Source organism: Lactuca sativa, chromosome 4, assembly GCF_002870075.4.
Source record: "Lactuca sativa cultivar Salinas chromosome 4, Lsat_Salinas_v11, whole genome shotgun sequence".
NCBI lineage: Eukaryota > Viridiplantae > Streptophyta > Magnoliopsida > Asterales > Asteraceae > Lactuca > Lactuca sativa.
The window spans coordinates 136838798-136864212 of NC_056626.2; the positions used below are offsets into that span (position 1 = coordinate 136838798).

At 36.8% G+C, this 25415-nt stretch overlaps 1 protein-coding gene across 1 annotated transcript; it reads right to left on the reverse strand.

The window, feature by feature from the left end:
• Nucleotides 1–23338: 23338 nt before the first annotated feature.
• LOC111911877 (uncharacterized) lies at nucleotides 23339–24713 on the reverse strand. Its single transcript, XM_023907621.1, has 3 exons — nucleotides 24501–24713; nucleotides 24079–24397; nucleotides 23339–23997 (listed from the first exon to the last, which is right to left on the reverse strand). The coding sequence occupies exons 1-3, from the start codon at nucleotides 24711–24713 to the stop codon at nucleotides 23339–23341; spliced, it is 1191 nt and encodes a 396-aa protein (XP_023763389.1).
• Between the last annotated feature and the right edge of the window lie 702 nt (nucleotides 24714–25415).

The window sequence follows — 25415 nt, forward strand, 5'->3', positions numbered from 1 at the left end:
TCGAAGTTGGCACACTCTGACATGATATAAAGTGAAGATCGATAGAGTCATGTGCCGAACAGGCACACAAGTTCTAGGCGTCTCGGGTTTCGTCCTATGTATCACTACCGCGGATGCTTGGACCGATAGAGTCGACGCGGAACTATAGAGAGTTCTAAGTGTTTCTGAGTGGAGTACCTTTTCATGAATGGATTCTCACGAGGCATTTCTATAATCGACTCACATATACTAGTCATGTATATTTAAGGTGGGGAGGACTGTTGACTGAGCGACCCCGCCCTAAATCCACAACCAAACGAGGAACAGGAAATGAGGCGGCATTCGCTCACTCTAGGTTTGTCCATCTTAAATATACATGGTCGTAACGTATATGTTTAGCCATTATAGTTTTACCTGATGAATTTTTTTAAAATTTTATAACAGTGCTGTGACTTTTGCCTTACAGGGAAGAATTTACATTTTGAATTAAACCTTTATTGTTTTTAGTTTAGTTGTCCGAGATCGAGAGACGTACCAAAATCTAACGAGTTCCTTGATGCTTCCCGCTAAGTAGTAGAGTCAGGCTCCTCCCGTGTCTTTGTTGTTTCCTTCAGTTGGGCAATCCCTTTTGAAGTGTCCCATTTCACCACATAGGTGACAAATGGGATTGGTCGCCGCATTAGTGATCAATGCAATACGCTACACCGGAGTTCTGCATACACGAGCAGTATGCCCCTTCATGTTGCATCTAGCACATAAGAGTTCCCGGCAGGCACCATGATGATGGTAGCTGCACTTGCCACAGTGGGGAAGGTCTCCTAGGTATGGTCTTCTTGAGGTCGGGAGGGAAGGATTGACAGGGGTATGGTCTGCCTTAGCTCGTTGCCCTTCGGAAGGTCCTTGAGCCGAGGTACTTCCCTCCTCAATCTTGAGTTTTCTCTTTAGTGGGTTCAGTGGAGGTTCTTGGGTGACTGGGTATAAAAGGGTTGGTTGCTGCTGTCCATCACTAGGATTGGAAATCCCGACAGGGCCCTTGCTAACATTGGCGGTGTTAACATTCGGGTGAGCCATGACAGCTGCTATGGCTGCTAAGACTGCAGCTTGGAACGTAGCTTCATCGAATAAGAGAGCAGGTTTCTTGCTTGTGGATTGGTTACGCTTCTTCGGTGGCATGGTTTTCCCTATACGGAAAGGAATACAAGGTAATGAGAGACGATGGTTAACCCTGGACATTTCTGTCCTGAACGTATTAGGCATAAATATTTCCCGTGCCTAGGGTACTGATTGTCTAAGTGTCGACCTACATCCCTATGATGTAGTCCTGGTAATCGAGGTAGGTCTATGAGTATCGGAAAAAGGCCATAAGGTCCGAGTCGTTCCCACTAAGTTACCTTTATACTGGGAAAGGTTTCACTCTCCGGCCTGGAGAGATTTGAGAACGGTTCGGAACGAAACTGCGGAAAGAGAGGCTCACAAAAGCTCATGGCTAAACACTCTCAATAAAGGTGCAGGGATCCGCTTTAATCGTGTATCTGGCAACGGGAAACGATGATTTACCTAACACATAGCGTGAGTAGTGTAACCACTAACTCACTAAATTGTATTATTTTATGGGTGTATTAGCGTGACGAACACGAGGAAAAGACAATTCCCGGGTTCCATGTACTGGCTCCCTCGGTCTGCCTCGTATCTTTGACTGAAATCGGCGTTGGTTTCCTAGGGTTCTCTTCTTGTATGGACATATTGAATTTCTACTCCACCTTCCTTCTGATTCCGACTCTGGGTGTCATCACTTCATGGTGGATGACTGGGAATCTCGGAAGTTTAGGCGAATTTCTCACCAATGTCCCTAAAAGACATAGGCACTTGGTGAATTCAATAGTCTCGAACCAGTTCATTTATTTCCGAACAGGAAATCTTCTCAATGAACTTTTTCGGGGTCGGACTCAACTCTTCTGTTAAGCACTAAATTGGATAGGGTTTTCTATAGGGTTTGCACGAGAATGGAAATGTCTAAATAATCCTAAGAGATTATTAAAATTTCACTGGATGATCCATATCGAGTCTTGCTACGATTACACAGGGTATACAAATCATATATAACTTAGATCCGATAGGCCTTCGAATATGTGATACTACTCTATATCCACATCCCAACGAGGAAAAGGAAGTAGAGCGAAACCACACATTCTTAGCCTATGGGACCCTTATTATATATAACCTTGGGAGTACACCCTCTGTAGTTGTAGGTATATCAATAAGGATCTTTTTAGTTCTTCACGCAAGGTTGTTTATGTTTCCTAAAATACCCCTAGGGTATTTTAATTCCTGTTTGATTCTTATCTTCTGAATATGATTACGGGATTAGTGTGAATCCTTTAGTGTTCCAAAATACTCCTATAGTATTTTATCTTAGTGTTTGGCTCTAACATTCCTAGTTGGTAAGTTTCAGACCTGTTGTACACACTATCACTCCCAAGCACATGTTCATCGCATCTCGGATAAATGTAGTTGATTAGGTTACATTTATCCTAGCTTACGATTACATAACTGCCCAGGTTTGACGGTAATGATCAACATCCGAAGACTTTTATTCTTGTTGTTCTTGTGATACTTGTGTTCGAGTGTTTAGGTTTTGGATGTTATTATACTTTGGTAAAATATGGTTATATTTTAAAGTATAATTCTTGGTCATAGTGTTTTATCCCTTTGTGTTTATAGGTTGTATATCTTTTATGAATTGATATACTTGGCTCACTATAAACAATGCTCTGATACCAATCTGTAACACCCCAAAACCGGAACGGCGGAAACGTTTTAGGGTGGATGACGTCATGTCAAGTATCACAACACATGCATTATAGTAATCAAAGTACAACAAAACATTTCATTAATAGTAATAGTCTTACATGGTTACATTACAGTACATCAAGGTAATACAAGTAATAGAAATAAATACAGCGTGGTACTAAGTTATCTTCATCACAGCTCGTGGGATGTACTTGTCTAATTACTGACCTGAGAATACAAGTTATTTGAAAAGCGAGTATCAGCATTTTTACAAATGCTGGTGAGTTCATAAGCATTTAGTGACGTTTTATTCAAATAAAATTATAAAGTAGTAGTTTAAGTGTTTACTGTGTATTAGAGTTCTTTCTAGAAAATCCTATATTTTCTTTAATAAAAACAGTCTTCTACCAAGACTGGTCAGAGTTATGTGGTAAAAAGTAGTTTTCCCTTATGTGCTGTCATTAGCAAAATATTAAATTTGATTATTAAAGAAAGCATGAGATATCAGGGAACTAACATATGCCTCAGCAGTGAGGACTGCTGACTAAGGAAAGGAATCATAGACTCCAGGAGAGTATCGAAAGAACGACACGCCTAGCTCAGTCTAACAAAAAGAGACACAGACCCTAGGCGGTACCAAATGAAAGGTACAACTAGTAAGGTCTAATACAGTGAATACAGTGGATACTGACCCCAGACAGCACCAAATGAATGATGCGTCTAGTAAGGTCTAAAACAGAGAATACAGACCGCAGACGGTATCAAATGAAAGATACATCTTGCAAGGTCAAAACAGTGTGACTCTGAAAAATGAATTACCAGCATACAGTGAAAATTGTCGGTGAAATACCATTACCTTAAGGCCAAATAATTATAATGTAACCCGGGATACTCGTAACCATACTAACTAGAGTGCCAAACGCCCTACAAGCGTCTAAAATCTGACATTTGTCACCCGTTGGCTTGGTAGGCCAGGACTGCAGCTAGCAGTCTGGGTGCGGGGTTGTCAATCCCGTATAGATCTATACACATAATGTTCGCTCTCCCTACAGGAGATTTTGGTTACCAACTAGACGACGAAGAAGGTCGTGTCATGAAGATGCATCCCAAATAGTGGGTAGAGACTTCCAAATAATGAGTAGTGTGTAAGTGCTGAACTAGAGGTAGAGACTTCCAAATAGTGGGTAGCGTGTTTCTAATGTAAGTGTAAACTAGAGATAGAGACTCTTAACTGAAATGACTAGAGCATACTTGTACGTCCATACTCGTATACATAATATATAACTAATGAAACAAACGACCTTCGGACGGCCATCCGATCCCACCAGACCACATCTCAACGAAGAAAAGGAAATAGGGCGGACAAGCCTTCCTAAGTCCTTCAATTCATAACTTATATGCATCTAGACAAGCATAGACATACATCTAACTACAACTGAGTGTGTAACAAGTAGGAGTGATTCTTGTGAAGTAGGAGTGTCAAACGAGTGAAGTAGGAGTAGTCGTAAGTGAAGTAGGAGTGTCGAACAAGTGAAGTAAGAGAGGTCGTAAGTGAAGTAGGAGTGTTGAACAAGTATAAGCGTATCCCGAAGTAGAGACGACGATAAGTGAAGTAAGAGCGTCTATCAGGTATAAGCGACTACAAGTATAAGTGAAATAGAGACAATAACAGGTATAAGCGCTTCAAGAAGTGAAAGCGTTACCAAGTAGGAGTATAAAATAAGTATAAGCGAAGCAGCAGTAACTAACAAGTAAAAGTATACGTTGTGAAAGAGAATTTTGATTAAAATCTTGTAAAATCTATATAACCCAGTTTAAAGTGAATTTTAAATAAAGCAGTATAAATAAGAGTCTTGAGACAAACGAAAAACCTTTTTGAAAACCATTATAGTGTCTTACTCGGTAAAACAGTATACAGTGTGGTAAAATCTTGTGCATGCGGGTTATCAATCACATGTGATTGATATTATAACTGGCATGTTTAACTTGTATTCCCCCCTATAAAACATGTAAAAACATTTAAAAGGTTCATTCAGGGGTATGAACTCACCTGGTGTAAGTAGGTCCGACGAAGGTGCCGTTTGGGCGTTCGGTGTCACGTAGGGACTCGAACACACTCAATGACCTATTTAACATATGATAACATATGTTCATATAAAATTGGTATATTTAATACTAATTAAACACGTATACGCACTCAAAGGAGCGGAAAACACTTTGGTTAAGTGTTTGGGTGTCCCGGGTAACATTTAAGGGTGTGCATGGCTTAGGAATGGAGTTTACTCTCCGAGAGTAAACTCTCAATATCATGTTTACGGCCCAGGGACTACTCACCATGAGTTTACGGCCGTAAACTCATGGTGAGGGGATCTAGTGTGTTTTAAGGCTACTAACTTGTTCATGGAATTATTCTAGGTCCAAAACTATATAGTATGAGTGGGTTTAAGGTCTTTAAGGGCATTTTATTGGAGTTTACGGCCTAGGGACAACTCCTAAGAGAGTTTACGGCCATAAAATCTCATTCCTTGAGTTTTGTGAAGTTTCAAGCCTTTATATCACTTCTAGTAATTTATTCATGGCTATAGGGGTGTTTGGGGTTCCAAGAGTGCTCTCCTTTAGAGTTTATGGTCCAAATGACCAATCATTGAGAGTTTATGGCCGTAAGCTCTATGGCTTGGCCGTGAACTCTCATACACCCACAGCTCTTGGAGTTTAAGCCCTTAAATCAATCCTAGCATTTTATAAAAATAGTCTAAGGCCATTTGCGGGACAAAAACCAATATTTTGTATTGGTTTGGGGAGTTTAGGGCCTTGACACATGTCTGGGTCATAAACTCCTTTTAATCCTCCAATTCCATATGTGTAATTGATCTAAGCCCAAAAGATAAGCCCCTAATTTATGTATTAAGTCCTAGGGTGGTTTGGGAGTGTTTTGGAGGCATTTTGACATGTTTATGAGGTGTTTACGGCCTTGGCATATGTCTGGGCCATAAACTCTCTTTTAAGCCTCAAAATGATTGTTTTAATTGATCAAACACTCCTAGGCTAAATCCCTAATTTATTTCCAAGCCTTTAGGGACATTTAGGGGTCATTTTGGCCTCATTTAAGGTGTTTACGACCTAAGGAGGAGCTTAGGCCGTAAAATCCATTCTAACAGCTTCCAAGTCCGATTTTTGGGCTAAAAACACACATCATAATGTTTAGAATAAGCTAGGGTAAGTGGACTTACGATTTGGAAGCATTTGGTTGCGGATTCGGGACGAAAACGAGTCTAGAGAGAGAGTATAGAGAGAGAGGGTGGAAAAGCTCCAAATGGAGTTTACTCCCCTATATATATGGGTGGGAGTTGGAGCTCAGTGGAATTCTACACAGTACTGCCGTTAGACGGGGCTTTTGGTCGCACCCGATTTAGTGGTCGTAATAATAAAAACTAACTTTTTCCAATTAAATGGAAGTGTGTGTTATGTGTTTTTATTTCCTTTTATCATGACTTAATGGCGTATTAAATATAAACAAATGAAATTTTTAATAAATTGACGACCTCTAACTAACGGAACCTTTATAAACTGGAATATTCCGATAACGGTAACGGGGAAATGTAACGGAACAACTTGGGTTGTCACACACCTACCCAGAGAACAACATTCTGACAAGCTGCTTTCATCTGCTATGTATCATCAGCACTATCATCCAACCATATCTTTCTCTCTCTCTCTCTCTCTCAACCCTAAGTCGCCTATCATCCAACCATCAGACAACCTAATTACCAATTCACCATTGCATATTGTCGACGACCTTCAAAATGAAGAAATTTTAAATAGAAACAAAGAAACAATGATGTTATGCATAGATCAAGTGAAATACAAAATTATAAGTTTTTTGTTGATTGTGTGTTTGAAGCTATTTGAGGGTAAGTACGTTTCTATGTACTTGATAACATATTTGGGTGTATTTGTGCGATTACAGGATAGAAACAAACTTGAGTTAGGATGGACTATTCGAATTCAAATATTCAAGTTATCTGATTTCCGAGAGCTTGTAGAACTATAACCTAGAGGGTACAATATATTGATTTTAGGTAGATACATTTCATCTCTAGACATGAGTTTTTTTTATTAATTTGTTGTTTCCTTTTTTAAAATGATTTTGGTGATGTTTATGTTGATAAAAATGACATGATTTTGATTTTTGTGATATTTTGATGTAGGAGTTTCATTTATCGGGTTTCTTCCCCTAAAAGTCATCGCATTTATATCCCTTTTTCCTCTACACCACCACCATCACTCACCACCCTCAATCAGAAGTCGTTGTACCTAACCACTTTTCCTCTCTTAGATTCTACCTATCCCCTTTATACTAGTTTAAGTTTTGTACTTTCTTTTTAGTATTTGTTTGTTTTTTATTATGGAATCAATTGAAGTTAATGTTTTGATTTTCTGTTGATGATATTAGTATTACACAGAGCCAGTTCTATTTATTATGACATGACTGGGATCCAAAAAAATTACCATGGGGATGTATATCCTGATACTTACAACTTGATATCATAAACAATGTTTCTAACATTGGTATATTCTATTCACCATTTCTTTTTTGTTGTTTCAGGTTGTTGCAATTAAAGCCTTAAATATAATTTTGGAGGTACATTGTTATTATTATTATAATTATTATTATTATTATTATTATTATTATTATTATTATTATTATTATTATTATTATTATTATTATTATTTTATTTAAGATTAGTGTTAAACGCAAGAAAAAGAAGGTGTATGTACACAAATGATGGAATCTGGTCAATTTATGGGTTTCTTAACCATTTATATGAACTAAATCTTATTAGGATTAGTTCAAAATTTGTTGATTCAATATTTCTAGGGTCTTGATATTTATCAAGATTTAGTTAAAATTTGTTGTGTAACATTTACAAGCCATCCTTTTGTACCGTTGCTTCATTTTCATTGCTAGTGGTGATGTATCAAGCTTTAGGAATGAAACATATGCAGTTTGAACATGCTCTTTGAAACAAATAGTCATTAATTCTACCTTACCATTGTGGTAATTGATGTTAGATAAGAATTTGATAGCATGGAGACTACAATATAAAATAAAAATGGAAGTCAATTCTTTAGAAGCACAGTCAAGGTATTAAATCGGGCATCATTCTATAACATATATAAACCTGTAACATTTATTTCTTTCTTCTATAGACACCATGGTTGACACTAAGGCTTGTGGTATTTGGGCATGTTCTAGAGTTGATTGAGTCCTGGTAAAGATGAAGACATATCGCTTAAAGGTGAAGTCAATATGTTGTAAAGTATGTGAGTGTATGTTTGGATATGTATGTGTGTGAATATCATAATCAATTGGGTGTGATATTGTAAACGAACGGATTGGATTGTGTAAGTCCCTAAATCGCTTTGATGTATCAATCAGATCCAATTGAAGGTGCGAAATCCCAATCAAGTGGATGATGCAAGATATAATAGAGAAGAAGAAGAACAACAAGAAGATGAATCTTCAATGTATACAATGATATTCAATATGATCCAATACACAAGATTCACACACACTTGCACGTTCTCTCTACTTTCTCTCTCTAGACACATGAATATGACAATGGAAGCCCCTAGAACGTTTTCTACTCGTTAGACACCCTCCTTACACTCCTAAATGACACTATATATATATATATATATATATATATATATATATATATATATATATATATATATATATATATATATATATATATATATATATATATATATATATATATATATATATATATATATATATATTTGGACAAAACCCAATAGCTAGACCGAAATCACATGTGATTTCGGTCCAAACTACAACAAAACCCAAGACTGTTTTCGGCCCTAGACCGAAAACTATAAATGCCTAGAAAAGCAAAGTATAAACCATAAATTTAGACCTAACAATCTCCCCCTTGGTTTATAGCTTTCTTTTCTTATGACCTAATAAACTCCCCTGGATTTGTAGCTTGCTTTTCTTGTCAATCTTCGATTTGAGCTTGGCTTCAGCGTTTATCTTCGATTTTTTCACAACTTCAAGATGAAAGTATGAATCTTTTATATGAATAAATTCATCTTCAACAGTTGGGATTTTCTTCAAAAAATTGACTTTGAACGCACGTTGGGTGTGGAGGCTTCTTATAAGGATTCTTGAAAATCAGCACTTTTAGCTTGAGAATCTTCTGAGAGAATAACAGAGAGACTGATTCTTCTGGATCACTTCAACAGGTTCATAGATAGCAGAAAATTGATTGAGGAGACTTCAATGTAATTTTTCACATAATCTTCAGTACATGTTCACCTTGTTTCTGGGGTTGAAAGATTGTATATTGAAAGAATAATCTTCACTTCTTGTGCCTTCGAATGAGAATTCTTCGATCATCACCATTGTGTCTTGAAACTAACAAATGACTAAAAAGTCCCTGTGGATCACAGAGTTACGAAAAACCCTTCTCACCACAGTTGTTCAAGGATGTAACCTTGGCTCAAAAAGTTCTGATACAGTCTCCTTGAGTCTCTTCTTCCTTTGAGTTCTCTAATTTTTTTAATTCGCTTTTCCAGAAAAAGAAAATTTTGAGATAAAACAAAACTAAAAGTAAACTTAGCACACAGAAGAAATCACTAAGAAGTAAAAACCAAAAATAAAATACACTCAAAAGTAAAACAAAAATATTTTTGGATTTTTGATTTTTCTGAAAAAAATAAAAACAGAAATAAACATATTTTTGGATTTTTAATTTTTGGATTTTTGTTTGATTTTTTTAATTCTACCCTTAAATTTGCACATAGAGGAAAACTATGAACAAATTTAACAAAAACAAAGACATTTGGGATCAAAGTTGTCAAGCAATTCGATATCGTTTATCAGCATACACCTGCATGTCTAGCTCTGGTCAATCACCAGTATTGTGGTCCACTTAAAAACAAATGATATTTGTAAGTTTGACAGATTATAAGTAACAACACATTCTACCTATATTCCTAAATAGGCCATTTAACTGACGACGTCCAAGGATATTGTTGTCCACTTAAATTCAGGAGCGAGATCTACAGACAACCTATTAAGTGGTTCAATTTTAGATGTACTAGAACGTGTTCCCCAATTCCTGACATACCCCAGTAATCGAGAACTTCCAAAGAATTCCTTACTTTAGGTGAGTATTCAATCATTAAGAGAGAAGATAGATATAGAAATGCATATGTTGTATCCCAGGTCGGATGTCTTCCAATCACACAGAGGGAAAAACATATGACTAACATAGATAGAGGGTTAGAGAGATAGTAGGGTGCATATGATGTGTCCCAGGTCAGATCTTTCGATCACGTAGAGGGGAAAGCATATCGCTAACAGATAGAAAGAATTGCATAGATAGGGAGATACATATAGATATAGTTGCATATGTTGCATTCCAGGTCGAATATGTTCCAATCACGCAGAGGAGGCAACATATGACTGATAGATAGAAAGAAAGAAAATGATTTCCTACAGACCTACATTATCAGAACCCCTTAGTTGCCCAATTAGTACCGGAATTAAGGACATGATTCCATACATCGAGGAAATGTTGAGCCACAATTCTAGATACATATGACTTTAATCTATTCTGTAGGTTCCCTTGTTTATCTCACTGCTCAATCTACCCGAGCGTCGTATCTAAGTCCATACTGTCAAGTCCTTTCATTGTCAATCTATGTCTAGTCCTTTTAAATCCTTCCTTCATACCAACACATTGAACACAGAGTCTAGACAATTCAACTTTAGTGCATTACACGAATTTCAGATTTCCCTTTAACACCAAGCTTCATATCACTTCCCAAAAATTGATTACCAAAAGAAAACATATTTTAAAAATCTTGATTTTTTATATATTTTTTTGTATTTTTATTTCTCCCCCTTAATATGGGCATGGAGAAGAAAGAAAATAAAATAAATGCGCAAATTTAGGAATGTCTTTGAAACGAATCATTGTAAGAAAAACTCAGGAGTATCGGGAAGAAAACTCAAACCGTAATTCACCAATGGAATCCAGATGATCTAAGAACATCACACATATGCAACAGCATGTTCAGCCTTAGCTGTGTTTCAATATCGAAACATATCCAAAAATTCTTTACATCGTTAAGTACAAACCCCATTTCTAATCCTCTTTTTTCTTCCTTTCCCGCAAAGGACACATACTCTCAAACAAAGTTCTAAATATTGTAAAGTTGAGAGATGTCTCCTATCATGTGATAGGAACAACCACTATCAACAAACTAAAGTATGATGATATTCCTCCATATCTGTTCCAGCACAAAGTGCGGGATTAGTTGGTCTTTGGAACCCAGTCCATTTTGAAACTAGGTTGACCTTTATAATCTATGCAAGGTGATGGGTTTTGAGTAGGGGTGAGCAAAAACCGCACCGCAACTAACATTAACCGCAAAAACCGCATAAATCGCAACCGACAAACCGCAACCGCAATTAAAACCGATGGTGAGGTTTTCTGTTTTTCAAAAACCACAAATTTGCGGTGCGGTGCAGTTATTAGTTTTCAAAAACCGCACCGCCCCGCATATATTATGTACAATTTTTTTAATTAATTATTAATATATTAAATATTAAAAATAACACAAGTTTCATGGATGAAAGATGGATAAAATACTAGAAGACCAAAGTATTGGTGTTTTGTTATGTTTAACTTTAAAAAATGGTGAAATTAGACAATTTTAAGATATTTCTTGTTAATTACTATTAATTTGACGTTTTTAAGCTATTAGTTGTTTGTAATTTAAGTTAATTGTTTTATACTTTATGGTTTTTTTTTTATTACAAGTAGTATGTTTGAACTCTTAAAACCATTTGAGCTCTAAACTGTGGTTAAAAACCACACAAAAGAACCGCACGAAATCCATGTGGTTAATAACCGCAACACAGAAAAAACAAAACTGCACCGCAAAAATAACCGCCTAACCACACCGCAAAAATAACCGCACCATGCGGTTTTGAAAATGGATTTACCACATTTGCGGTTAGTGGTGAGGTTTTAGCTAATAACCGCACTGAACCGCACCGCGCTCACCCCTAGTTTTGAGCATTCTAACACACCTATGGTGTACATGCAACCCTAGAAACCTTGGATCTATGTTTTCTCTAATACTCATGCAAATATGATTTTTCCAAGGTTTACTTCCTAACTAGCATGGCATGGGGAACATGTAATATAAAACTAGTAAAAGTACATACCTTTGTTGTTACTTGGATTCCTTGAAGACTTTGTGAGCCTAATATCCCAAATGTTGTGCCTCAAATGCTTCACACAACAGTACAGGACTTGGAATAACTTGAGAGAATACACTTGCACTCAAAATCGGTTATGCCCTCTTAGAAATCACTAGTCGTCCGATTTTGCTAGCTATAGGGCTCCTTTTATAGTGTTGTCACAATTAGGGTTTACACATGAATGCCCTTAATTGTCATGACTCTTCATTTCTAATGATCCATGGGTTTGTAACTCCCATGAACTATCCATGGAGCTCCAAATGGTTATAACCCAACTCCATAAACCATGGATGATAATTCCACCATAAAAGATTAGATGATTGTCATAATCAACCCTATATATTTAATTAGTCTCATGTTGATCACCAAATTAATTCTAAATTAATACTTGATCAACACTAATTAAATAATACTATTATTAATATATTAGAACTTATAATATATTAATAATCACAAATGTGCTTTCTCTCATTTAGTTTATCCAAATATTGCAATGCCATGCAACCCAAATGGACCATGTCGGGTGGGGTCAAGTACATATCAAATAAAGTTATGGACTTAGACAATATATCCAACAGTCTCCCACTTGGATAAGTCTAATAACTATATTTGCAGATATGACTTTAGGATCCGACTAGCAATCGTAGCTCTTTCAATGTCTCTAGGAACCGAGATGATAATGATACGCCATTTAAGATAAGTGATCATATAATCCCTTGCTCTCAAGATATCATCCGGACAAACACATGGAACATGGTCTTACTTATTGTCTTGCCTTTGTTTCTCAATATCTGATTTGTTTCGACATAGAACTAAATTGAACGCATCAATTAGGTTCTGAACGGGCCCGGTACATAAGTCAAAACCAAATCATCGAGGGGCCCAGATACTGCTTCTATTTCTAGAAGGAATAGATAAACTTCGACTCATATGCTTGTACTGACTACTTGTTGAATTATGCACAAAAGCACGTTTTATAACATTGAGTGACGGATGCGTTTTCGTACAATCAATGGATAACCAACTCATAGTCAACAACTCATATTTCTAGGTTTGAAGATTTATATGATATTACTGTCTCATGATCACTCGAGGTAAATTCCATGAAGTGATGCAAGTGAGCGTGGGTTGAATCCAATACTCAGGACTTATGAGCACTCATGAATGCTGTAGCAACCATTGATATGTCTAATGCACCTTAGACAAATCTTACAAGACAAATTCATGATAGTCTTGATTCATATCTACTTCCGACATATGACTGACTGTGGAGAGTTTGAATAAAATAATTATTTTGGAAGTCAAAACATGCAAAATTGAAACCATAGTACACGATCAACATAAGATAGTAACACTTTACTCATAAATAAATAACAACTTTTATTTAATCATCAAAATGTCAATTACATTTTACAAGTTTCATAGAGCTATGTAATTATTAAAACTAATATCATCCTTCAGCCCTATGCGCCTCGCATGTTGTAGCTGCTTAACCCTACTCAGTCCCTTCGTGAGGGGATCTGCTGGGTTCTCATCCGATGATACCCTCTTTGCCATGAGGAGTCCTTCTTCTATTTGATGTCTGCTGAAATGGTATTTTCTGCCAATATGCCTAGATCTCCTGTGATCTCTTGGTTCCTTAGCTAAAATAACCACACTTTCGCTATCACAGAAAATTTCCATTGGCTCCTTTATAGCTGGTACAACTCCAAGATCTCCGATGAAGTTCTTTAGCCATATCGCCTCCTTTTCTACTTCACTCACTGCTATGTACTCTGATTCACAAGTAGAATCAGCTACTGTCTCCTGCTTGGAACTTTTCCAAGTAATTGCCCCTCTATTTAGGATAAACACCCATCCTGACTGAGAGCGGAAATTATCCCTATCAGTCTGAAAGCTAGCATCACTATATCCTTCCACTCTCAAGTCATCACTACCACCTAGGGTAAGGACCCAGTCCTTAGTCATCCGCAGATACTTGAGAAAGTTCTTTACCACAGTCCAGTGAGCCTTTCCAGGGTACCCTTGATATCTACTGACCATGCTCAAAGCAAAGGCCACATCAGGGCGAGTACAAGTTATAGCATTCATGATAGAGCCTACAGCAGAAGCATATGGTATATGACTCATCTCTGCTATCTCAGCCTCTCTACTCGGACTCTGAGTCTTACTCAGCTTGGCATTACTCTAGATAGGTAATTCCCCTTTCTTGGATTCTTGCATGCACAACCTCTTCAGCACCTTATCCAAGTAGGTACTTTGACTAAGTTCAATCAGTCTCTTACACATGTCTCTCATTATCCTTATCCCTAGGATATAGGCAGCTTCTCCAAGATCCTTCATAGCGAAACACTTCCCAAGCCAGGACTTAACCTCCTGCAAGGTTGGGATGTCATTTCCTATGAGTAGTATGTCATCCACATACAACACCAGAAAGCTCATTATGCTCCCACTAGCCCTAACATATACATAGGAGTCATCTTCGCTCCTCGAAAAGCCAAACTCTTTGAATTTCTCATCGAAGCAAAGATTCCATCTACGAGATGCTTGTTTCAATCCATAAATGGATTTCTCAAGCTTACACACCCTATTAGGGTACTTTGCATCGACAAAACTCTCTGGCTGGGCCATGTAAACATCCTCAACCAACTTTCCATTAAGGAAAGCAGTTTTGACATCCATTTTCCGTATTTCATAATCATGAAATGCAACTATGGCCAGCAAAACTCTAATAGACTTAATATTTGCTACTGGTGAAAAGGTCTCATCATAGCCAACTCCTGGAGTTTGAGTAAAGCCCTTTGCCACCAATATTGCTTTGTAGGTGTGTACCTTCGCATCCATATCTGTCTTCTTTTTGAAGATCCATTTGCACCCAACTGTCTTACGACCTAGTACATTGTCCACCATGTTCCACACTTGATTGTCATACATGGACTGAATCTCGTTGTCCATAGCCTCCTTCCATTTAGCAGACTCGGGGCCTGCCATGGCTTCCCTGTAATTATTAGGTTCATCCAAATCTATTAGTGTACTATCATTAATAAATGTATCATCTTCAGTGGTGATGTGATAGCCATAATAAAATTCAGGTGTGTTCCTAACTCTAGTGGAACAACTCGGAGGTACAGACTCATCTATCGGCTCAACATGAGTTTCCTCCTCAAGTTGGTTGGTAGTATTTGAGGTTCCTTCACCACTTGACTCTTGAAGCTCTTCAAGGTGAATTTTCCTCCCACTGTCCCCTTGGTTTATAAATTCTCTCTCACGAAAGACTTCTCTTCTTGCTACAAAGACCACATTATCATTGGGTCTGTAGAAGTGGTAACTAAAGGATCTCTGTGGGTAGCTAATGAAAATACACCTATCACTTCGAGGTTCAAGCTTATCATGAGTCTCACGCCTCACGAAAGCTTCACAACCCAAAATCTTCATGTGGTCTAGATTGGGAACTTTCCCAGTCCATATCTCGTGAGGTGTTTTGGCAACCTTTTAAGTAGGGACTAGATTAGGGATATAGGCGGAAGTCTCTAAGGCATACCCCCAGAAAGAGATTAGTAACGAAGCTCGACTCATCATGAAACGAACCATATCCAACAAGGTTTGATTACGCCTCTCAGCCACACCATTCACATGTGGTGTCCTGGGAGGTGTCAATTGTGAGATGAATCCACATTCCTTGAGATAGTCGAGGAACTCTGTACTAAGATATTCACCGCCAAGATCGGATCGAAGCATCTTAATATTCCTGTCCAATTGATTCTCAACTTCCTGTTTAAACTCTTTAAACTTTTCAAAGGTTTCTGACTTATGCTTGATTAAGTAGATATATCCATATCTATTGTAATAATCAGTGAAAGTCACATAGTATCGATTAGCATCCCTTGTGGCTGATTTGAAGGGTCCACAAACATCTATGTTTATGAGGTCCAACAAACCCTCACCCCTCTCACAAGTACCAGTGAAGGGTGACTTTGTCATTTTTCCAAGTAAACAAGACTCGTAACTATCATCCAACCTTAGGTCAAATGATTCCAAAACTCCATACTTCTGGAGTTGGCCTATGCGCTTCTTGTTAACATGTCCAAGACGACAATGCCACAAGGATGCTTTATCTATGCTTATCGAAGAATCAATATGATATACATTATTTCCTAAGTTGTCTACAATCAACAAAGTTTCATATACACCATCACAAGGTAATGCTTTAAAATAAAACACATCATTATAAAAAACATCAATAGCACCAATTTTATTATCAAACGAAAAGGTGAAACCTTGTTTGTACAAACTATGAAGGGAAATAATATTTCTCGCCATTTCAGGCGAGTAACAACATTTATTCAAATCTAACATTAACTCATTATTAAGCAATAAAGAATAAACTCCTATATTGGTGACATGTGATGCATTCCTGTTGCCGATGACTAAGTTTATCTTCCCGTGCTCTACTTGCTCACTTCTTCTTAGGCCCTGCAAATTAGTACAAATGTGAATACCAAAACCTGTATCAAGCACCCAAGAATTAGCATTAGATGAGTTATTAGACAATATTGTATAAATACTTGCATGGATGGGTTTAACTTTCCCATCCTTCACATTTTGTAGGTACTTGGGGCAGCTTCGCTTCTAGTTCCCCTTTTCATGGCAGTAGAAGCATTGTGCTTCTTTTGGGTTTGAAGAAGGAGGAATGAGACCTTTTTTGGTCCCACTTGAAGAGGAGCCATCAAGGGACTTTCCTTTGGTACCCTTTTAAGGGGTTTTCCTCTTCTTCCCTTTCCCTGCGCAATTGCCAGAACAGGGGCTGTTGTAGGAGTAGGAGTAGAAGTAACAGCTGAGTTACCTTTAAGGCCACTTTCAACGGTCCTTAAAAGTTCTTGAAGTTTGCTAAGCGTGGCTTCCTCCTTGTTCATATGATAAGTCATACGAAACTGATCATAACTTGGAGGTAAGGAATAGAGAATGATATCAATCACTAAGTCCTCAGGGAAGTCCACATTCAGCTTCAGTAACCAGTCCACAGACCTTTGCATTTTCTTCAAGTGACCGGTGATGGGTTCACTATCCTTCATCCTAGCCGTTATCATGGAGGAGATGATTTCATACCTCTCTTGACGCGCGCTCTGATGGTATATATCCATCAGATCCAAGTGCATCTCAAAGGAGTAGAAATCTTCATAGGGTTTCTGGAGTTCGGGAGTCATGGTAGCCAACATGATGCAGGACACTTTGGTAGCATCCCTCTCATGCACAGTGTACTCCGCAACCTCCTCAGGAGTAGCAGTGGACTCATTCATGACCCTAAGCTCCTTATCAAGGAAATATTCCTTGTTCTCATAGCGGGTAATCATCCTGATGTTTCTAATCCATTCATTAAAGTTAGACCCATCAAAAGTGACTTTCCTACACAAGTTCATGAGGGAGAAGGATCTTGTAGGGTTTGAGCCAGTAGTAGTGTTGGAAGACATCTGAAAGAAATAAGGAGAAGTTTAATTAGACGAAGAATCCTTAATAAGTCACCCAAATGAAATATTAAGGCTAGGACCCCACAAACTATTTCATAACTTGGAAGAGGGATGCCGTAATCCAAACTATGAAATATTTGAAGGTAGATAAATGACGATTTACTAATTTCCACCATTATAAACGAAATAAATTATTAAATTTTAATTGGATTTGAAAATCCTAGATCTTTTGAGATACATTGAACTTTCAATGGCATGTTTAAATCTCAATTGTGCCCTCTCAAGTTTGTGACTGGGATGCCGATGATCACAAACAAGGTGTCAATAACCATGCAAATTGACTTGGTACCCTTAATTTTAACACCTAACCGATGTGCCGGTTAACCACACACGCTCCACCGATCTATGATAAAACTTAAGTCACCCTTTGCTACTCTTACTAGTCCTTGTTAGTGTGCATGTTAACCACACACGCTCCACTAACGACTTAACAAGGTGTAAAGTGTAATTTCATGGGTTAGCACCTATTTCACATTTTCCTAAAGTAACTAAGATTGGGAATTAATAAAGGTTTAGTTACTTTATAATTTCATTATACTTTTAATGAGGATTAAGGTCCTATCCTACCCGTTCGGCTAACGACCCTCCACCAGTCAAGGAAGCGGTGGGTGAGAGTGTACACCCATTAAGCAGCCATTTTATAGGCAACAACCTTATACCCCCTTATAGACTGGCTTTGTGAATGAGGCATACTTGCGGTAAGGCTGGCTTATTCTTATACATATATATAATGATTAAACTTTTAATATTAAAGAAGTATAAGGGGTGAATTTTAAATTTTTAAAATTCCCAAGATCTATTTGAAATTAAAGTATTCATGTATGAGACTTTACAAATTCCAAAACTTGAGGGCAAGTTTTGAAACTATTTCAAGACTCTTCAATTTGTAACTTATGAGTTTTAATGGTTCATAAAGTTGAAGACTCTTCATTTTATGAAACCTCCTATTCTTTAATGACAACTTTTAAAGAAGTGAATTTTGGTTATCCATAACATGAGGACAAGTTATGGATTCCATCATTAGCCATTAAGATCAAGAATTATACTACAAGCAAATAACACATAATTCCTATGATCTTCTAAAACTCATAAGAACAAATATTCATATCAAAATTACAAGAATCAGATTAACACATATAAATCATGGAATTTTGATATTAGCCATTGTAAATGGATTAGCATAAACATTACACCATCTAAAATAAGTTTTAAAACACCAAAACAGTTTAAGGTAATGTTTCTAGTCCATTTCCAGCAGCAAAAGTCAAAAAACTGCATTCTGGGGCTCTTACTCGTCGAGTGCAAGAACCTAATCGATGAGTAGGATGATTTTGGTCATGGACTCGTAGAGTCCCCTCATGGACTCAGTGGGTTTATGTGTCAGAGTGCAATTTTCGAGCTTTTTCAACAGGTTTGCATCAAGTATCAAGAAAACAAGCCTAGGCTCTGATACCACTGATGGGTTTTGAGCATTCTAACACACTTATGGTGTACATGCAACCTTAGAAACCTTGGATCTATGTTTTCTCTAATACACATGCAAATTTTTCCAAGGTTTACTTCTTAACTAGCATGGCATGGGGAACATGTAATATAAAACTAGTAGAAGTACATACCTTTGTTGTTGCTTGGATTCCTTGAAGACCTTGTGAGCCTAGCACCCCAAATGTTGTGCCTCAAATGCTTCACACAACACTACAAGACTTGGAATAACATGAGAGAATACACTTGCACTCAAAATCGGTTATGCCCTCTTAGAACGCACTAGTCGTCCAATTTTGCTAGCTACAGGGCTCCTTTTATAGTGTTGTCACAATTATGGTTTACAGATGAATGCCCTTAATTGTCATGACTCTTCATTTCTAATGATCCATGGGTTTGTAGCTCCCATGAACTATCCACGGGGCTCCAAATGGTTATAACCCAATCCATAAACCATGGATCATAATTCCACCATAAAAGATTAGATGATTGTCATAATCAAACCTATATATTTAATTAGTCTCATTTTGATCACCAAATTAATTCTAAATCAATACTTGATCAACACTAATTAAATAATACTATTATTAATATATTAGAACTTATAATATATTAATAAAAATAAGTGTCCTTTCTCTCATTTAGTTTATCCAAATATTGCAATGCCATGCAACCCAAATGGACCATGCCGGGTCGGGTCAACTACATACCAAATAAAGTTATGGACTTAGACACTATATTCAACACAAGGTACTCTCTCCCATGACATATCCTATTTATCACACACAGAAAATGAAGAAATGTTAGAATAATTAGAAGATTTGGAGTATGAACCTTTGGTTTCCGTCTGTAGTCAGGTTTAACCCATTTCTTCTTTGATCGGATGGGTGCCTTATCACTTGCTTTAGAACTTGAGCCTGATTGTCGAGATGACTTTGAATTAACTGATCTTCGTTTAACTTAACCATCTCTTGAATTTGGCTTCTTGGCCAACATTCCCTTCTTGTCCTTGGGAGTTGGATTCTTGCCCTTCTTCACATTCCAGTCACCATTGTGCGATTGTGACCTCGAAGGGTTTCTTTTGGAAGATCTCCCTCTTGATGCGTTCTGCCAACCTTGTGCATGGTAGGGGACATATGTACGATTTGGACAATTTCTGGCAATGTGTCCAGGTGTTACACAGTGAAAACATGTATGTTTCTTCACGTAGGAGTTATTTCTGCCTACCCCTGGTGGCCTTCCCATGCCTTGTTTCTGATTGTTCCCACATGCACAATTGTAGCAAGCGGTCTGTTTTGCTTGTTTTGGTGGCATGTATTTACCAGCAACATGTTTATTAGATGTAACTGAATTAGAAGCAATAGATTCAAAGTTCAAGGAGACATTTCTTTGATAATCAGTAGATTTACAAAAGTATAATTAATTTTGTTCTCCTTGTCCTCATCTTCCACTACTTTATCTGCACATGAAGTAGAATCATTAGTATCGTTCACCACAATATTTTTAGTTGGTCCTGATTATTCAGTCTTAACTGCAGCTGGCACAGGAGGCGGACCAAACTAAGTGGGTATCTCCTCCTCATTGATCTCTTGGGGTGGGGTATAGTTGACATTGAAGGGAGGTGGAACACTGTGATACCCTAGACCCTTATTTTGATTATCTTTAAATTTTAATTGTTTCTCAATCATAGTCTCAACTTTCTTACTTGACACATCAAACTTTTTGAAGATAAAATCTGCATTTTTAAATTTATTTTTCAATGTGTCAAGCTAGCAAGCTATTTCTTAACATAGTTACAATTTTCACATTTGTTACTATATTCTTCTTGAAGTTTTTTAATGTCCTTGGTTTTGGCATCTAGTTCTTCTGGTTTTTGGGAATTCCTAAGAGTATATCCTTCATATTTAAGGTCCTCATTGTCTCTACATAATATATCAATTTGATCATGAAGAAGCTTAATTGTAGCTTCACAAGACTAAGAACAGGAAGTTTCAATAACCTTGGTGATTAAGGAACTCATCTTTTACCAAAAATACCCTTTGACTTGAAACCTCGAAAGTCAAACTTAAAAAGTCGAACTTGAAAGTCAAACTTGAAAGTCAAACTTAAAAAGTTAAATTTAAAAAGTCAAACTTGAAAGTCAAGCTGAAAAGTTAAACTTAAAAGGTCAAACTTGAAAGTCAAATTTGAAGGTCAAACGTGAAAACATGAAAGTTAAACGTGAAAGGCAAAGTTAAAAGTCAAAGATTAATCTTGGGAGTAAAAAGTCAACTTTGAAAGTCAAAGGTCAAAAATGAAAGTCGAAATTTAAACTTGGAAGTCAAAAGTCGAAAGTCAAAACTTTGGGTCGAAAACGTTGCTTGAAAATTTGAAAAAAAAAGAGTTTTAGACCGAAATTGCGAGGCTTCTAATGTGGACCGAGAAGACTCGCACCAAGAGGAGCTATTGACTGAGAATACGAGACCGAACATATGCACCGAAAACGTCCGAGGGCGCTCCACCGCAAACTCTCGCACGCTCCACCAAAATCTTGGACACGCTCCACCGAGAACCTTCGCACCACGCTCCACCGAGAACCTGCTGACCAAAAACGCAGTGGCCAAGAACACTTCGGAAAACCGAGCTCCTGACCGAAATTAGCCAACGGGGTCTCGCTGGATACGACCAAAAACACGTTTTTTCACCTTTTTGATGCCAAACTCGATCAAAAACTCAAATTTATGAAGAACACAAAGAACAAACAACCAATATTTCTTCCGAAACAAATAAAAAAACGCTAAAACCTTCAAGAAAAAAAATCCAAAAACGTTCAATATCCTGCCAAATTAATTGATACAATTCTACTCTGATACCACTTGTAAGTCCCTAAATCGCTTTGATGTATCAATCAAATCCACTCGATGGTGCGAAATCCCAATCAATTAGATGATGTAAGATAGAATCGAGAAGAAGAAGAACAAGATGAATCTTCAATGTATACAATGATATTCAATATGATCCAATGCACAAGATTCACACACACTTGCATGTTCTCTCTGCTTTCTCTCTCTAGACACGTGAATATGACAATGGTAAACAAAGTGATGAAAATAATAATTAAAAAAAGAATTTTTGAATTTTTTCTTTTATTTTATATTTTAAAATTATTTTTAGATTGTATGTCACGGTCTTACAAAATTAATATTGTGTCAAATGAACCTGAATATATATATATATATATATATATATATATATATATATATATATATATATATATATATATATATATATAAACCGTCTTTCCAACAAAAATTACCGAAATTACCATTATAGAAAAGTAAGTTTTTAGATTAAATAAATATATAATAACTAAAAACAGCCTTTTGAAGCCATGGAAGGAGACAAACCTTTTCGATGATTGGGTTTCCATACGATTTCAGATTAGACCTTTCCTCAAAAGCACATGTGGCTTTAATCAAAATCCAAGTTACATTTGCTCTTTCAAAAAAAAAATCCAAGTTACACAAATGGTCCTTATTCTATGGTTTATCCCTATCTACTCCCCCATAAATCACCCATCATTCAAGTGATATGTAGTTGTTAAAATACTTTTAGGGGTGTTTGGATTAGCTTTTTAGCTTATTGCTTATACTTTATTTGTGGTGGGAATAAGCAATAAGCATGAGGAAGGATGCTTATTAAAATTAGGTTATTTAGCTTAATAAGCTGGATTTTATCCAAACACTCAAATTAATTTATTGTGGGAATAAGCAATAAACATCTCTTTTTTTCCTATCCAAACACCCACTTAGACCGGAAGGAGTGGGAGGGATGCTTTCCTCATTTTTGGTGGGCCATACCCCTCTTTCCTTCACTCTCCTTTCCCTTACCTAAAAGCCAAAGAATGGGTGGGAAGCCTTTCCCTCACTTATATATATATATATATATATATATATATATATATATATATATATATATATATATATATATATATATATATATATATATATATATATATAATAATAATAATAATAATAATAATTTTTTTTGCTTTATAATTATTAAATTAATATCAAACATAAAATTTAAATAAAAATAAAAAACATTTCATTAAGTAAAATAAAAATTACATTAAGCCTACTATTTAATTAAGTAGAAAATAAGCCGCAAAAAAAAAAAAAAATCAAACAACCTACAACATAGTAAAAATTATTAATTAATATCCTAATTTTATCTAAACCTAGATACATCACTCGGAATCATCGTCTTTCTCCTCGCCTTAATCATCTGCATCATTCTCCCCAGCGTCACTCTCGTAGTCGGCATCTTCACTCTCGACGAACATATTAGAATCCTCGTCTGATTCGTCAAACAAATCATCGTGAGATAACTCGTGCGAGGGCTGAATATGAGCCCTATAAATGTGCTCCACCAAATCAGCGTGAAGGGCCTGATGAATATCGCGATTGTGTACTTCTCTTCTATTCACCCTATACTCTTGTGTAAAAACGACTACTCCTTCGACATTTGGCAAAACTTCATTTTCGTTGTATCGGCATATTGCTCTTCCTTCGTCTTCAAGAATCATATTATGCAATATGATACATGCATACATTATGTGTTGTAACCTTTTCACCTCATATGACCTTGCCCCGACCGTTAGTACATGCCAACATCTCTTAAGTACACCAAATGCTCGCTCCACATCCTTCCTAGCTGACTCTTGCGCCTCTTTAAACTTTTCCCTTTTCGGGTCGTTAGGACATGTAAACGATTTCACAAAAACAGACAAGGGTGGATATATACCGTCAGTAAGATAGTATCCACATTTATATGCTACCCCATTTGCTTGAAAAGGTACATTGTGTGACTTTCCAAGGTAGATATCGTTGAATACAGGCGACTGGTCTAGCACGTTGATGTCATTGTTTGCAACAGCTGGACCAAAGAATGCATGTCATATCCAAAGATCATGGGATGCGATAGACTCTAGAATGACCGTCGGCTCTTTGTGGTCACCTCTCATGTACTGACCACGCCATGCATTGGGGCATAATGACCAACTCCAATGCATGCAATCGATACTACCTAGCATTCCAGGGAATCCATGTTTGCCTTCATGCACCGTATACAATTGGTGGATATCGCTGATAGTTGGTTTGTGCAGATATTGTCGCCCGTAAACCAAACAGATCACTTTGCAGAACGTGTACACAGAGTCCCTCACGGTATGCTCTAACATCCTAAAATACTCGTTCCATTTGTCTGCGCCCATGCCGTATGCTAGCTGACGAATTGAAGCTGTGCATTTTTGAATGGGAGAGAAACCTTTTTTCCCCTTGCATCCATTTTCCATTGGAAATATAGAAAGCGGCCTTCCAAATCGCCAACAATACGTAAAAATAGTTCCTTCCTCATCCGGAACCGACGTCGAAACTTACAGCGTAGACGGTGTCATCTGCAAAATAATCTTCTATAAGACGATCGTGTCCGGCTTCGTGATTTCTACGTAACGGCGACTTTCTTAGGTTAGGTCGTGAACGTGATGTTTCACCAAGTCGGTTTTGATAGTATGCAACCGTTTTTGCCATGACGGTACCGATAAGCTTAGCCTCCTCTACTGCCGTCGAATCGGATGATGAAGATGATGACATTTTGAGTAATATTTTTTAAAGAGAAATATAGAGAAATATAGATTATGGTTTAAAAATGATAAAATGTTTGAGTATTTATAGATTAAGAAAAGGGAAGGAAAAAAGATATATATATATATATATATATATATATATATATATATATATATATATATATATATATATATATATATATATATATGTTAACGGCTATATAGCCATTTGAGTGAAAAAGAAAAAAAAAGAAAAAAAAAATTCATCGGCCAATGGTTAGAAGAGAGAGAGAGAGAGAGAGCGGGACTCTCTCCCCCCACTTGCTTCCTGCGGTTCCTTTCTCGTACCCACGGTGCGGTGTGCACAGGTGCGGGATCGGTTCCCGCTCCTTTCCCTTATCCCACTCCGTCCGGCCTTAGAGTAAATAAAATAACATAAATGAGATATAAAATTTAATTTCATACGATGAAATAAAACTGTATTCAATTTTCGTAATTTTATTTGTTTCTTAATATAAGTTTCTAATTATATATTTTTTGAGTGACAATAAATCTTCAAGTTTTCAATCAATTTATTAATTTTTTAAAAGGTCGTAAATTTCTGGTTTTTTGTAAATATCATTTTTTTTCCATTAAAAAATAGGTATTGACTATTTAACAAATATATTTTTAGCTTATTGACATTTTAAAAAATAAATAAACTAATATGTAATTTTAAAAAGATCTCTCA

Bases quoted from the DNA above. Each gene is read 5' to 3' on its own strand.
- LOC111911877 (XM_023907621.1), bottom strand. From the start codon at position 24,713: ATGTCATCATCTTCATCATCCGATTCGACGGCAGTAGAGGAGGCTAAG. The intron at 24,398-24,500 runs GTAAGTTTCGAC...AATGGATGCAAG, and splicing joins CAGATGACACCGTCTACGCT to GGGAAAAAAGGTTTCTCTCC. The intron at 23,998-24,078 runs GTGACCACAAAG...TCTTTGGTCCAG, and splicing joins GCGTGGTCAGTACATGAGAG to CTGTTGCAAACAATGACATC.